The sequence below is a fragment of the Danio rerio genome, chromosome 17 (assembly GCF_052040795.2).
Source record: "Danio rerio strain M-AB ecotype USA chromosome 17, GRCz13ab, whole genome shotgun sequence".
NCBI lineage: Eukaryota > Metazoa > Chordata > Actinopteri > Cypriniformes > Danionidae > Danio > Danio rerio.
This window is the reverse complement of record NC_141037.1, coordinates 39,265,973-39,281,182: the sequence shown is the minus strand read 5'-3', so window position 1 is coordinate 39,281,182 and position 15,210 is coordinate 39,265,973. Positions and strand designations below refer to the sequence as shown.

General features: G+C 35.8%; 1 protein-coding gene across 3 annotated transcripts in view; it reads right to left on the bottom strand.

Moving 5' to 3' along the window:
- Positions 1–2,028: 2,028 nt before the first annotated feature.
- mta1 (metastasis associated 1) overlaps positions 2,029–15,210 on the bottom strand; it is a 107,848-nt gene continuing 94,666 nt past the window's right edge. For 2 of the 3 annotated variants that reach the window (XM_087290832.1, XM_087290833.1), the window contains exons 15-18: positions 15,014–15,103; positions 14,778–14,930; positions 5,046–5,200; positions 2,029–2,930 (exon numbers count right to left, since the gene is read on the bottom strand). In XM_087290832.1, coding sequence (XP_087146958.1) covers positions 5,091–5,200; positions 14,778–14,930; positions 15,014–15,103 — 353 coding nt within the window. In that variant the 3' untranslated portion in view covers positions 2,029–2,930; positions 5,046–5,090. Of the gene's footprint in view, positions 2,931–5,045; positions 5,201–14,018; positions 14,931–15,013; positions 15,104–15,210 lie in introns of those variants that run through there. The other variant, XM_087290831.1, reaches the window with a different exon arrangement.

Below are 15,210 nucleotides of genomic sequence, written 5' to 3'. Positions count from 1 at the left end.
AATAAAACATACTGGATAAGTTAGTGATTCTTTCCGCTGTTGCGACCCCAGATTACTAAAGGGACTAAGCCGAAAAAAAATGAATGAATGAATTGAAAAATTTCAACTTGTATCTATTTTTCCAACCATCTGAATTACAAATATGTACATATATGTACAAATAAATGACATAGATAGCCATATATAAACATATAAATGTATATACACAGGGTTTCTGCAGATTTCACCAAGTTACATTTAAGACTTTGACATTTTTAAGACCATTATAAATTAAATTAAATTTTAGACTTAAAAGTGCTAAACGCTAAGGAATTTTTCAAAAGGCCCAGATGGAAAAGATTTTGATTTGCCCTAACAAAGAAAATGTATTTTGTATGTGTGTGTGTGTATATATATATATATATATATATATATATATATATATATATATATATATATATATATATATATATATATATATATATATATATATATATATAAATCATGCATCCATACGCTTTTTTTTTCCAAAATACACTTTCTTTAAAAAATAAAAAAAATGAACAAATGTTTTCTAAGTTTTAAAAACTATAATAATCTAAATCTATGCACAAAAATCTGTCCAGGTAAGTGTCCTCAGCAGTAAACACACGAGGCACTTTTAAACAAAATTACTCTAAGAAAAATAATTAAACGGTTACAGCAAAAAGAGTTAAAAATTACCTTTCAAAATAAAAAGTTTTTAAATAAAAAGTAGATTTAAGACTTTTTAAGGGCCAAAATGTGAAAAGTTTTATTGAGATGGGGATTGTTGGTTATCGTATAGGTGTTAATAGCTAGAATGAGTAGCTATATATAAACAAAACAAAAATAAAGACCCGTTAAAAAATATCTAAGTCTTACAATACAATATTTCAGTTAATTTAAGACTTTTAAAGGCCTAACATTTAGATTTTGAGGTGTAAGACTTTAAGACTCAGCAGACACCATGTATTTAATTAAATATATTATTTGAGCTAATATATTTGAACCAACGCAAATGATCTGGGAAATTCGTAACTTTTTGATTTAGTGGTTAATTCGCATAATTTATGATTTGCTCATCACCCAATGATGGTTGGGTTTAGGGGTGGGGTTGGGAGCCACGCCTCATTTTTTTAAATCATACATTATCATACAACTGAACTCGTACGAATTAAGACACTAAACATAAAATACTTACGTTTTCTCGTGAGATCAGGCTGATTTGAACATATATGTACATAATTGTAATTCTAATGGTTGAAAAATATAAATGAAAGGGTCCATTAGTGCAATATTTAAAAATGTTGCATTTTTACATACATTTTATATACGTAAATCCAAATTTGAGCTATCATGTTAAATATGTAATTTGCATACATTGCCATATATCAGATTTCCATGTGATTAAATGGCTACCAGTTTCCAAAACTAAAAAAGAAACTCAAAACAGGTTTGCGACCATAAAGAGTGAGTAAATAAACACAACATTTTCTTGTTTGGATGAACTTTCCCTTTAAACATACTGTTCCAGATGTAAGTGCACTCGGCTGGGTTAAATGCTAAGCATAAATTCAGTGTATGGGTCAACCTACTTAGCCACGTCACAACTTCTCTTTCCTTCTCATTTCCTTTTATACATGGTAAACTGATATCTGTTGTTATAGATCTGTTATCATTTCCAAATTTACATCCATTTTATAAGGAAAAAATGACTTTTTTACTACCAATTCAGCTTTAAAAAGGATGATAGGCATAAACAGGTCTAAAAAAAAATTAATGAAATATTAAACTTTAAAATTTTGAGATTTTCCAAAATAAAAATTCAGTCTACTGTGTATGAACGCTTGTCCCTTAAAAAGAAGAAAAGTGTGTCATGAGTACGAGAAGTTCTGCATTGGCTATAGGATATTAATATTTGATAAGCCAACTGCAGAGTAAACTAGGCTGTATCGCATATCCGTGTCCTGGAGCGATCTGTGTGCAAATATAAAGTTAAAGGAATAACATGAACACCACACTCCAAAATCCAGGCTCATTCTTGAGAAGGTGCATCATTGTATTAATGGAGTAGTACCTTTTCAGAGTTCCCGCCGCCCCTCCGTATATGCAAGAGAGAGCGTTGGGAGGTTTCCTTACAAAAAAAGACATTTCAAAGAATGCGCTGTGCATGGCAAATCCATTACAACAAGCTTTGATATCCGCCGAAGGCCCAAAATGCACCACTGTACAATAACGCCTCCCCTCCTGTTTTCATTTACATATTCACAAAAGAGAAATTACATATAGAAGCAGTCGCAATACTTGTGAAAAAGGTAGAAAAAGAACGTTCTGTTGTCTTTCTGAATAATTTAAACCGCTGAGGCAGGACGGGGCCAACAGAACCGGCGAATACAAGCATCCAAACGGCGAGACACTGAAGTCATAAAGTCCTTCACGTCGGCACAGAGCTGACATGTTACAAAACAACGCAAGAGACAAAAAAAATCATAATAATAATAATAATAACAGCAGCTTGTCCCACCTATACACTATGGGCGCAAGCCATTTCAAGAAACGTTCAAGATTCATACATTTTCTCAAGTCATTATAAAGAAAATGGTTATACTTGATAAAAAAAGAGAGCAGTAATAATAATTGTAATAATTATAATAATAATTACAATGACAGAAGTAACAGCCGATGGTAAACAATAATAATAATTATAATAATAATAATAATAGTAGTAGTAATAATCAGTCCTGTACAATCAGGTCAGTCCTGTGAATGTCCACAGGCTGTTGAAAACCCATGGAGACGTCAGGGCGTTGCAGTCTTTACAATGGCTTCAGCTGTAAAAAAAAAAAAAACAAAAAAAAAAAAGAAAATGGGCCTCTCAGACAGGGCATTCTGACCGCAGATGTTTTCTTAGGTCCATCCGTCACTGAGAGCTGAAAGAAATAAAAAAATAATAAAAATCTCGAGTTACTTGGAAAACGAATCACAGAGAGACTGTCAGTTTTCAGCTGGCAAAGAGTTTGTAGTCTAACCCAAGATTTTAAAGGCATGGTACACCAAAAAATTAAATTTCATACTCAAGTGGTTTTAAACTTTGATGAATTTAATGTAAAAAAAAAATAATCACACTATAACCTCTTAAAACGGATCGTTCACCCAAAACAACCTCAACATTTTCAAAACTAGTTTAAGTTTCTTTCTTCTGTTAAACACAAAAAGGTTTTCTCCAAACATTCCATGAGTATATCTTGTTTTGTGTTCAACAGAAGAAAGAAACTTAAACTAGTTTTGAACATGTTTGTTTTGAGCAAACGATGCATTTTAAGAGGTTACAGTGTGATTTTTACATTATCGAGTTCTTTAATTATGCATAATTTGGCATAAGGAGCGTTAAAATGAGCCAAATTTAGGTAAAATAATTACAATTCCCAAGGACGGTAAAATGAAGTTGTGTTATTAGCGTTGTCTTTATGTATAATAGATGCCGTTTCACCAATTTAATACACTGACATATGTGATTTACATTCACACATAAATAACATTATTAGAAAATGTGATGTGTGTGTTTTTGATCCAACCGTGAGTGCATTTGACAGCTGACATGTTTTGTTGTTTACACGTACTGAAGACACAAGGGCCTTACAGTTCAATTCATAATGATTAACCCTTCTGGGAACTTGTAATTCTTTTTCTAATAGTTCCCAAGTGCTGTTTAATGGAAGGACATTTTTAAACAACAATTGTAACAGTTTCTAATAACTCATTGCTTTTGTCTTTGCCATGAATGACAGGACATAATAGTTTTCTAGTTATTTTGCAAGATTGCTAGCATTCAGATTTCAACTTAACTTGAAATTTTCACCAGATGTTGGTAACAACCAAAGAAATCCATATATGCAAACAAAACAATATTAATTTGTTTACAAATGAAGCTAAGTGTAATAAAATGAAATAACACAGGGAAAAAGGATTGAACAAAGGAAGAAGGGGAGATGTAGAAAGACAGTGAAAGCCCAGACAGCAGCTGAAATCCCTCAGTAGTTATTCAGCAACCCTCTGCCCTTTATCATTGTGAATTAATATTCACTGCTTCAGTTCAGTCCAACATCTATATTATCAGGATTATGAAGATGAAACCAGGGTGGACATTTCAGTAAGACAGTGATCTAAAACACAGCCAAGGGAACTCTCAAATGCTTTCAGAGAAAGAAAATCAAGCTGTAGAATGGCCCAGCCAATCACCCGACTTAAATCCAATAGAAAATACAAAGTAAAAATCAGATTTTATAGACAAGACCTACAAAACCATCAAGATTTTTACACTTTGTTTGAAGTCTGTGGAACCTCACACCTGAGCAAATCATGTGACTTCATTCTCCATATTAGAGTGGTCTTTAAGCTGCCATCACCAAAAAGCCTTTATACAAAATATTAAATACGTTTCAGTAGTTTAGTCCTTTCTCCTTGTGTCATGACATTGCTATTACGCATAACTCATTTTTTCAGATTTGTTTTAATTTGTTTTATTGTTATGTTTGGGTTTTTACCAAAATCTGGTTCAATTTCATGTTTACAGCTCCTTTAGAATATTACTCCCAGAAAGAAAAAAAAAAAACATGACGTGTTGAGTACCTTTTGCCCTCACTGTATATACTAGCAAATTAAATTAGTTAAGCAAGTTATTGGACAACAGTGGTTTGTTCTGTAGCCAATCCGGCCAAACTAAAAGCAATAAGACTTTATCCAGATGAAAATAATACCGTAGGACGTACTGTGAAAATGTCCTTGCTCTCTTAAACATGACTTGAGAAATATTTGAAAAAGAATAGAAATTTTGCAGGAGGGCAAATCATTTTGCCTTTAACTGTATATAACATTAAAAAGAATAAATGACTTGAAATAGGGCATCCTGTTATATTAATATCCTCTTCAATAAACAATTAATATGATTATTAGTGCTGTTTAATCTGAAAACATTAATAGAAAGCTGTAAACATTTCTTTTGTAGCAGATGTTTCACAAGTCATTACAATGAAAGTAATCAGTACCTGCTCATCTGGTTGGAGTATAGCAGTCAAATGTCAAAGCAGAGGTCAGTCTAGTTCGTGAACCTCATCCTGCAGGACAGAGGGAGTCCGGCCAGCTTCAGACATCCTCTTGGCCATTATCTCCCACTGAGGAGCCAGGACTTTGGGTTTGGACCCTAAAACACATATAAAACACAGAACGAAAAATTAGATTTACAGCTAATAGCTAAAATAAACAATTTAATTTTCATTAACCACTACAATTAAAACTACACTATAGTACATTTGCAATTATTCTATTAGCAGATCATTTTTTACCAAAGGCAACCTGGGATCTATCAAGCAGTTCATAGTTAAATTGTTTCAAATCTTCATACAGTATGTTGTAAAAGTTAGAATACAAAGCATATGAGATTACGATACTGTCTTAAAATACAGCTGCCCATGCAGATTGAGGTAGTACACATCAAGGCATTTTACTAATTCATGAAATCAATCTACCATCTTTAAGACTTATCACCTACATTTATTGTTTCATAAGAGATTCACAAGTTCACTTCAAGAGTCATCATGTCTAGTGGTCATAACAGGTATTGCATGCACTCCCTAAAGAATTAGTTTATCCAAAGAGGAATATTCTGTCATTAATGACTCCCCCTCATGTCATTCGAATCCATTGAGGTCTTTATTCTTTCAGAACACAAAGTAAGATATTTTAGATGGAATCAGAGAGCTCTCTCATCCTCCTTAGTTAGCCGTGTTCCTGAGACATTTAAACTTAGCCAATGTCTTTTTTTGGGTGTCAAGTCTATGACATATTTCCAATAGAGTCAGAAGCGTAACAAGCAAAGCAGCATAGTAAACACACACACCCTGACATGATGCAGAAAACATTGGTGAAAAAAGTTGTTTTAACAGGTATTTTGATGAACAAAAGTATTCTTGGAGCTTCATATGACTACAGTTGAAGCACTGAAGTCACATGGAATGTTTTGACAACGTTTTTTGGCTAGTTTTTCTGGACATCTTAAGACATTGCTGCCTGTAGAGGATGAGAGAGGTCTCGGGGAATGAGAATGACATGAGGCTGAGTAATTAATGATAGATTTTTCAGTTTTGAGTGAACTAATCCCTTAACTCCATCTTCACATAATGCATACACAGCTGACATCCCAATAGACCAGGACTGAGGACAGCAACGTGGAAAGGTGCATGTGCCATTTATCACGAACACATCAGAACGATAACTGTAATGACAAGCGCATAAAGACCCCAAATGTAAAAGCAATCTGAAAAAAAAAAAAAAAAAACAGCATGGGGTGAAGAAACAGGATTTGCTGCTTTGGACAGAATGGTGCCAAGCTCATCAGGAATTTATATAACCATTGAACATTGGTTTCTCTCCAAAGCCATCATTGAGATGAGAGGGTAATGAAGCACAATGTGACAAGGGAGCATACAGAATTGCTCCTAACGTCAACTCCACGTGTTTGAGGAGCCCTTCTTTTGAATCGATGGTTCTGGTGTGTTTACTCTGTACAAAATGCTCAACTTTTGCAGCGGTTACTGCAAAGATTGTTGTAGTTTGAAAACTCTGTGGTTGTGTTTCAGTGGAGATGTACTAAAGCACAGACTTTCGAAAACAATTCACCTCCTGATTGAATCTTCTGGATAATTGCATATCCTTCCTTGATCCGACAAGACCATACCATGTGTAAAGCATTATTACCTTGAGGTTGGTTTAATTTTTGTTATACGCAGCTTATTAAAACTGAGAATTGTTTTGCTTTTATTGAGATCTTATACAAATAAACTACAGTTTCAAATGATGTCTTATAGAGCTGCATAATTAATCGAAAAAAGATCGCGATCTCGATTCGACCCCCTAGACGACCTTAATCCAGCATTTCTACGATTCAGCCAATTATATTTTCAAGTTCTGGAATCAGGAGAGAAGAAAAGACGGCTGCACAGGCCTTCACATTGTTTCACATACCTTGTTCAGCAACGTGGACACCAATAGTGTTGAAAATGGTGTTGAAAGAGTCACATACTGTAACTATAAGGTATAATTCAACCAAAAATGCCATTTCTGTCTTCATGTAATGATGTATTCGAGGCTGCGATATCAGACGTGACGTGAGCTGCTAACTGTGAGCTGTTACCACAGAGAGGGAGGGCGCGCGCCTGTGAATGAAGTCTCCTTTAGTGAACAGAACCTGCATAAGCTGCGAACAACAGGTAATAAACTTGTAAATAACGTTCAGTTTGTGAAACAGAGTGATTGTTTGAGAGCTGCGCGGGAAGTAGAACGCTCTTAGCAGTGAAAATGAAACTGAAAGCATGCACAATATTTAAATAATCATATGGCATTATAGAGTTATGATTAGGCGACGACAAGCATTTGATAAGCTTTTTTCTTTTTTAGCGAACATAAAGTGTTGTGCATGAGATCAAACAGTAGACCTACATATTAATATAGTTTTTTTTACCATGTTTGAGAAATAACAATAATAATAGCCCACTCATATAAACCTTTATTTTACTTCTACAGGATCGTGAGAAAATCGTAATCTTTATTTTAAGCAAAAAAATAAATAAATCAATTAAAAATAATAATAATAATAATAAAAATAATAATAATAAAAAAAAATAAATAAAAAAAAAAAATCGCAATTCTCATTTTAATCAAAATCGTGCAGCTCTAATGTCTTATCATCTGCAAGATCAAATAACGTTACAGTATTTTAAGTTGTTCCTGTGTTATGACAAAATCACCAGAGCATCTCGCATGTCGAAAACACATCCCAGAACTGCTAACTTGAAATTAAAGCCAGTAGTCAAACAAATGTTACATTGTGCAATGCTCGGTTGTACAGTCTGTGCTCACCTACCTGACAAGTTTTGATGGTTTTAAGAGTTTTATGAGGATACCTGAAAACAAATGAACCACAAGGTCTCGTTTCCAAAACCATATTGACTATGAAAGAACCAGTTGCTAAACTAAACAATAAAAAATATGTTGTATTTATTCTGGATGAGACATTTGTTTAGCTTTAATTCAATTTGACTAGACACTTATTTGCTTAAAGGTACCATAAAACGAAAATCTGGATATACCCAAGAATAGCTGAATATAAATAGCATTTCATAAGCCTTGAACAGCATTATTTCCTCACTGTCATGTAAATCAGGTGAGCATAAAATCCCGGACACAGACTCTGACACACAAGATCATTATCATGCACATCCCCAGCACCATATGGTTGGCCACAACATTACCTAGTGAGATTACAACAATACTTACCCCCTGTATTTTTTAAGTTCATCTAATCTTGTATTCCAGTGGTCCCTCGCCATAACATGGTTCACTTTTTGTGGTCTTGCTGATTTTTTATTTTATTTTTTGTGAAATTTGACAGTTTGCCAAATTGACATAAATCTTCAACTGCTAGCAGTGCAACTCTGAAGTTCTATACTGTATGTTTGCAAGTTTTACAACTACAAACCCTATAATGACGACAAAATGTTCTGCACCGTCAAAGGCACCTATGGTAGCACCCAAAGTGCAAAGGAAGATGCTAACCATTGCACAAGAAGTTACAGCAAATAGTGTACAAGCTAAAGAAAGGTAGAAGTTATGCAAGTGTTTAAACTAGAGAGAACAGTGTGAAAATGTTAATGCCTATCTGAGAAAATAGTGTAATGAGGGGTTTTACAGCCTTAAAACATCTATAATAATTGTAAAATGTTTGCGTATTTCACATATTGGGGGCTATTTTTACAACGTAACTCCTGCAATTAACGAGGGACCACTGTAAATTTACTCTGCATGTCAGACTCTGATATTCTCCTAAAATGGGACAAGCTTTAAGAAAGAGTAAGGAGTTCTGTGAAGAAAGTAGTCATGCAAGACCAAGAACTGTAATCTGTTCATGGTGCATCAGAATACAAAATGCAAAATATACAAGCTATAAATTCATTTAAAAGTCACCCCAAAGAGGTATGCGGTCTGTTTAAATGTGTATATTTGCTAGTTTAACATTTACATCGTGAAATTTGTTTGTAATGAGGCAACAGACACATGTATATGTTGATAACTGCTGAATACAAGTGTGTGTTGCACTAAAACTGCAATTCATCGGCTCCCCTTGAGGGGCTGGCTCCAAAAAATCCAGGTGATTTCTGACAGCAATGATAAATTTACTATTTTTACAGCTGATAAAACATGTTTACATCCTAGTACAGGGGTGGCCAACCCTGTTCCTAAAAAGCCACCTTCCTGCAGATTTCAGTTGTAACCCATATCAAACACACCTGCCTGTAATTATCACATGGTGTTCAGGTCCTAATTAATTGGTTGAGGTGTGTTTGATATGGGTAGCAACTGAAATCTGCAGGAAGGTGGCTCTCCGGGAACAGGGTTGGCCACCCCTCTCCTAGTACAAAAGATGGCTTTGGTGCATAAAGCTATGACTACTCTTCATGACATCTGTGAAGGGGGTGAATTTTTTTTTATAACTTATTCGTTTCATTTTTATAAAATTATAGAAAGTCTGCATAATTAAGGGAGTGTCACCTTAAGTTACAGCTAGATCTCGCTGCTCGCTGTCTCGTCACCTCAGCTGATTCCGGACGATTAGCAACTGAACTCAGCATATCCATTGCATTTTTGTTTTGTTTAATGTTTCTTTACACAGTCAATTGTTTTTTGGGATTATTTCCTGGAATTATCAGATGGTATGTCATGCTTTGTGGACGTAATTGTGCTCACAAACCGTTCAAGTTGCCTCCATTTCACAGGTGAGTGAAATTATATACTTCTATACCATCTCTATAAATGTATTTGTTTTACTTAAGATCATTAAGAGCTTAAGATCTGAATTGTTGTCATACAGTGTTAAGCCTGGATTTCATCAATAGCCTTGCATTTACTAAAACAGACTATATTTTAAGTGTTTGGAAGTAATCTGTGCTTTCCTCCTGAAGAAAAACATCATAAAAACAATGCTTGGTGTTTGTTTTTAAAAGCCTAAACACTATTATTGATATAGTATACAACCAAGTACAAGTGTTAAGAACACAAACGAGTCACAGGTAATGAAGTATTAAGCATTTCTCCCCAAAGAAAAGTCTGTATGAGCCAGGTCTAAGCAAAATGCCAGCATGCATCTGTAGCTCCGCTCACGTTCCGCCTCTTTGCCCTTGGTATCCCGCGGTCGGTGTGATGACGTGCAAACAAAATGACAACAGTTGGCCGTGCCTTCTGGTAGCTTCTTTTGCAGTGTTTAGAAACCAATGAGTGACGTCAAAGATACTACGTCCATATCTTTTACAGTCTATGATTGTGTCATATCGCTTGGCTCTCGTTGATTTTTCTGAAGTGAAATGATGCAAGTAATCGTCAGAAACTCATGTTTATAAGGAGGTTGATATTAATTTTTGCCAGTGTTTTCATATGCCAGAACCACAAAACACAACTCTAAATACACCTATATCAAGAAAATTTCATCCACAACTCAACACCCACTCACTAAACCCCACTCACTAAATCTTGGTAAAATAAACATCTCAACTACTTCAACAAACAAAGAATTGTCATTTAACAAGGATTCTACTCAATTTGTTACATTTTGACAACTTAAGTATGATTATTTTGCATGTATGTATTTTAGAGTACAGTACTGTGTGTGTGTGTGTGTGTGTGTGTGTGTGTGTGTGTGTGTGTGTGTGTGTGTGTGTGTGTGTGTGTGTGTGTGTGTGTGTGTGTGTGTGTGTGTGTGTGTGTGTGTGTGTGTGTGTCAGATACTGACTTGTGCTGCTGGAGTTCAATTGTATTTAACACCAGGGATTAACATTAACTTTTTTGATCACCAGCCACTGTGGCTAGTAGATTTGCTACATTATTAGCCACTCGCCATTTTCACTAGCCACAATTTTTTTGTTGGGAAAATTTATTTTATATGCATAAAAATTTGACTTTGGCATGCTAATATTACTTGATTTATATTTTGTGTTATTTTCACATGCCTACTCATTCATTTCACTTTTTGTGTTGTGTATGAGCTTGCTTAATGAGCATGAGCAGATGGGTTGTGGTTTCATAGTGTTGCACAAGGGGTGTAACGATACACTCAGCTCACGATACACTCAGCTCACGTGTATCACAATATAATGTTTACGGTTCGATAAAATTTAACTGAAATGCAAATTTTATTAAAAAAATTTAATTACCAAGTAAACTATTTTTTATGTATTTCTTTTGTTTCTGAACCTTCTTTAAGAAAATAAATTAAACAGGCCTGTCTCTGGAAAATAAAACAATTAAAAAACTTCTTTTATATTATTATTGAAATGACAGAGACAAAATTAAGGAACAATTTAAGTAAAGGTGCAAAAAAATAGCTTTCTATTCAATTGAATTTAACATTAAGAGCTTAAGGCTTTGCTTGGTCACTTGCGTTTTTTGTGTGTGCAATCCACATTTCCAGGTAATCAGCAGTTTTTTTGGATTTTATGGAGGTTTTTATGGATGGCTGTCTTCATGTTGGGCATGATGAGCGACAGGGTGGCCGTCTTTTCATTACACAGGACAGTCGTGGCTCTTTTCAGCAGTTTTAGGCAGGCTTACTATTTCTTCGGCGTTGTGATGTCGGCGCTATCAAGTGTATCATGTTAAAGTGCATTTTGTGTACCTCTGTACTCAAAAGAGTTCATGCTCGTCGTAATCATAACTCTAAAATGCAACATGATTATTTAAATAATGTGCACGTTTTCAGTCTCATTTCCACTGCTAAGGGCTGTTCATACTTCCCATGCGGCTCTTAAACGATCACTCTGTTCCACAAACTGAATGTTGTTTACTACTTTATTCTGTTTGTTCTGTTCACTGAAGCAGAATGATATTTTATGGTGAATTGTACCTTATAAATACAGTATGTGACTCTTTCAACACCATTAGGAGGTATCCATGTCGCTGTGCAAAGTATGTGAATCACTGTGAAGACTTTAAAACTTAGGCTATGTTTGACCCAGTATGCATGTCAAAAAGTGGACAAGTCTAAAGCAATGACTATACAACCGAAATGTTGCCAGACGTCTGATTTTGAGAGGATGGGTCATCCTCTATTTCAACTCCACTCATCTTGGTCTGCTAACATTACTGCTGCTGCAATCTGAACTCACGTGCGACAGCAGGTGAAACGTAGCTCACGTGCAAACAGCTCAACTAATAAGAGAAAACGGACGTCATATCATAATCAAATCGTCATAACGCCACAATGCATATTGTGACATTTTTGCATCGCAATAAATCGTACCACGATAAATCATTACACCCCTATGTTGCACTGCAACAAATAAGGATTTACCAAAGTTTTCTCTGGCCACACCAAAAGTAAAAAAATAAACAATTCGTAGCCCAAAAGCAAGCAGGTGAAAAACATATCGTGTGCAATAATTAAAGGATGATCAGATGAAAATTTAAAGCGAAAGCAACCTGCTGTTTACAAAAAGACCTTTAAAACTTCTGGAGCTCATTGAAAGCAGCAGGACTGTGAGTGCACGAATGTTGCTTTTTGTCCAGTCTATTTCATAAAGAACTGATCACACCAATTACGTTTCCAGGCACAGATGCTTCGCGCAACAAACCATTTCTTTTTGAAACTATTAAATACTTATGCGCATCACATCAGCTAAAATCAGCCTCGACACTGAAGCCTTCGTCAGTGTGTCAGAATCGCCTGTGTCCCCACACGCACGTGATCATCCTCTCAGTTGGTATTTACCTGCTTTCTTTTGCTCAGACAAACACAGTTGTTATTGTTATCTCTTACGCTGGCCTCTCGTTGGGCAATCCTTATTGCTGAACTAAGCTTTTATTTTTGAAAATACAATTTAAAAATCTTAAACCAGCCAAAGTGGCAAGTGGGAGTAACTGTCTATCCCGCCACAGCTGAAATTTACCTGCATTTGGCGGGTTGCGGGTGTTAAAGTCAAGCCCTGTTTACAACCCTTGAATCCATGTATACAATCAAATCCAACCATTTCATATTAGGGCCAATTCCTACAGAAATGGGCTTATAAAATAATTTCTGGAAAATTCTAGCACCAAAGCCACACACCTTCTATTTAGCATATTCTAATTTAACAAAGTAGCCCCTTTCACACAGTGATACCGGTAAATATCTGGAAAATTTCCGGAACGACTTTACCGGTATATTCAAAAAAGCGCTGTTCACACAGGCGAGGACGTTACGAAAATTTTCCGGAAAAGAGCATTCACACATCCATTCCAAAATACCGGTAAATTCTGACATCATTCACCACAAATGAGCTTTAAACGGCCGCGCTTGTATTTGTAAACATTTGACTAAATTACAAACTCTGTGGATGATCAATATTGTGAACAACTTTCGCATGTCGAGATGTTCATAATATGTGCGTGTGCAGGCGCTCACAGGCTGTTTCACAGGCACACGCAAAGCTTGAAGGTAAACAAACAACGGCTTATCATAAGCATCTCATCGATGATTATTTACACAGTTGGCATTAAGAAGAACATAAAAACGTTATCTGACTACCTTCTAGCAGCTAAATGTGTCTGGAAAAATATTCAAAGGCTTTTATTCTCACAAACCGCGCAGACGTAAATGCGTCTAACTGTTGTGATTGGCTAAAGCAGACGTCTCACGTCAGCACGTTCTAGACGTGCACGCGCTTATTACGGCAATCTTCCTTCTGCATTCACACAGCGCAGCATTCCAGCAAATTGCCGGTAATGTTACAACTTCTCTTTCCGGAAAATAGCCAGAACGAATTTACCGGTATTTTCAAAAAGGACCTGTTCACACATACAACCTTTCCAAGGTCTGTATGTGTGAAAGGGGCTATAGTTTAAATGCATTCTATGGCAGCTAATATTTTAGATCTACATTCTTTACAACAAACACTACAACATTTTAACCTAAACCTACTTTTCAGATATTAATCTTGTTTTCTTCTGAATACAGGTCAAATTTACATGATTTTCTGTGTAATACTTGTTGCCTACTGTTTATAACAAAAACTAAAAATCGTTTTTTATTCAAACGATACATATACAGTTAGCCTACATATATTTTCTGATCTTATTCTGATCTAAATAAAAGTTGTGCAATATAAATTGAGATTATTTTCACTGAAATGCACAGTAGTTGGAATGCCAGTATGGAGGAGTGTTTTAAAACTCAAAAGATAACACACCAGTGTAAACGTAGCCTGTGTTTTTGGGGTCTGATCTCCCGCAGGACTAATGATCCATGTGAGTCACTGCTGATCCGTTACCATGACAACCCTGAAAGCCATTCAGAGATTAAAGTAGTGTGTGTGTGCCAGAGTATGTGCACGCGTATCAGTGTGCACTTGTTTATGCTACACTGCAGGTTACGAATGTCACCACAAAGATGGAAAAACATGAGATTTTTGACATTATGAAGAAAAAAAAAACATTCAAAATGATGCTAATCTGAAAGAGAGAAATGCAAATGGGTGATCTGTAACGGGTAGGTTTAGAGTCTGCATAAAGTCCCCATAATTCACTGAAACCTAATGTGTGTGTGCGTGTGTGTGTGTGTGTGCATCTTATCGCATGGGGGTTGGTGGAGATTCTAATGGGAGATTTTAAGATGAGTGAATGAAGCATTGCAAGTAGAATAGGAAGAATGTGGGCAGCAAACACACACACACACACACACACACAACCCGATCGCTCACCATCCAAGCCGTTGTGCTGCTCGTAGTTGCGCTTGCCCAGGATGGTCGGCGAGCCGTTGTTGAGGATGGGTGTGGATTTAATGGGCGTCAGGCTGCCTGTGGAAATGGTGACTCCTCGTGGAGGGTCTGCTTTGGGCGGGAGAGGGTGCGCCTCTGGAAAAGGTTTTGAGAAGATATTATTAAAAAGGGATCGTTGATGAAGATCTAATTGAGTGTTTAAAGAGAGCTTCGCTTACCGAGATATCTAACCACAGACTCTAAAGGCTTCCTTACTGTCTGCTTTAGAGATGCAGGTTTTTTGGACATATCTGGCAACCGCACAGCACCTGGAATATGTAAATGAGAAAAATAAACACCATGTATTCGGACTAGGCTCAAATTAATATGGTAAATCAGTACAGTGTCAAAGAAGCATTTTTGTTCATTCAGTAAA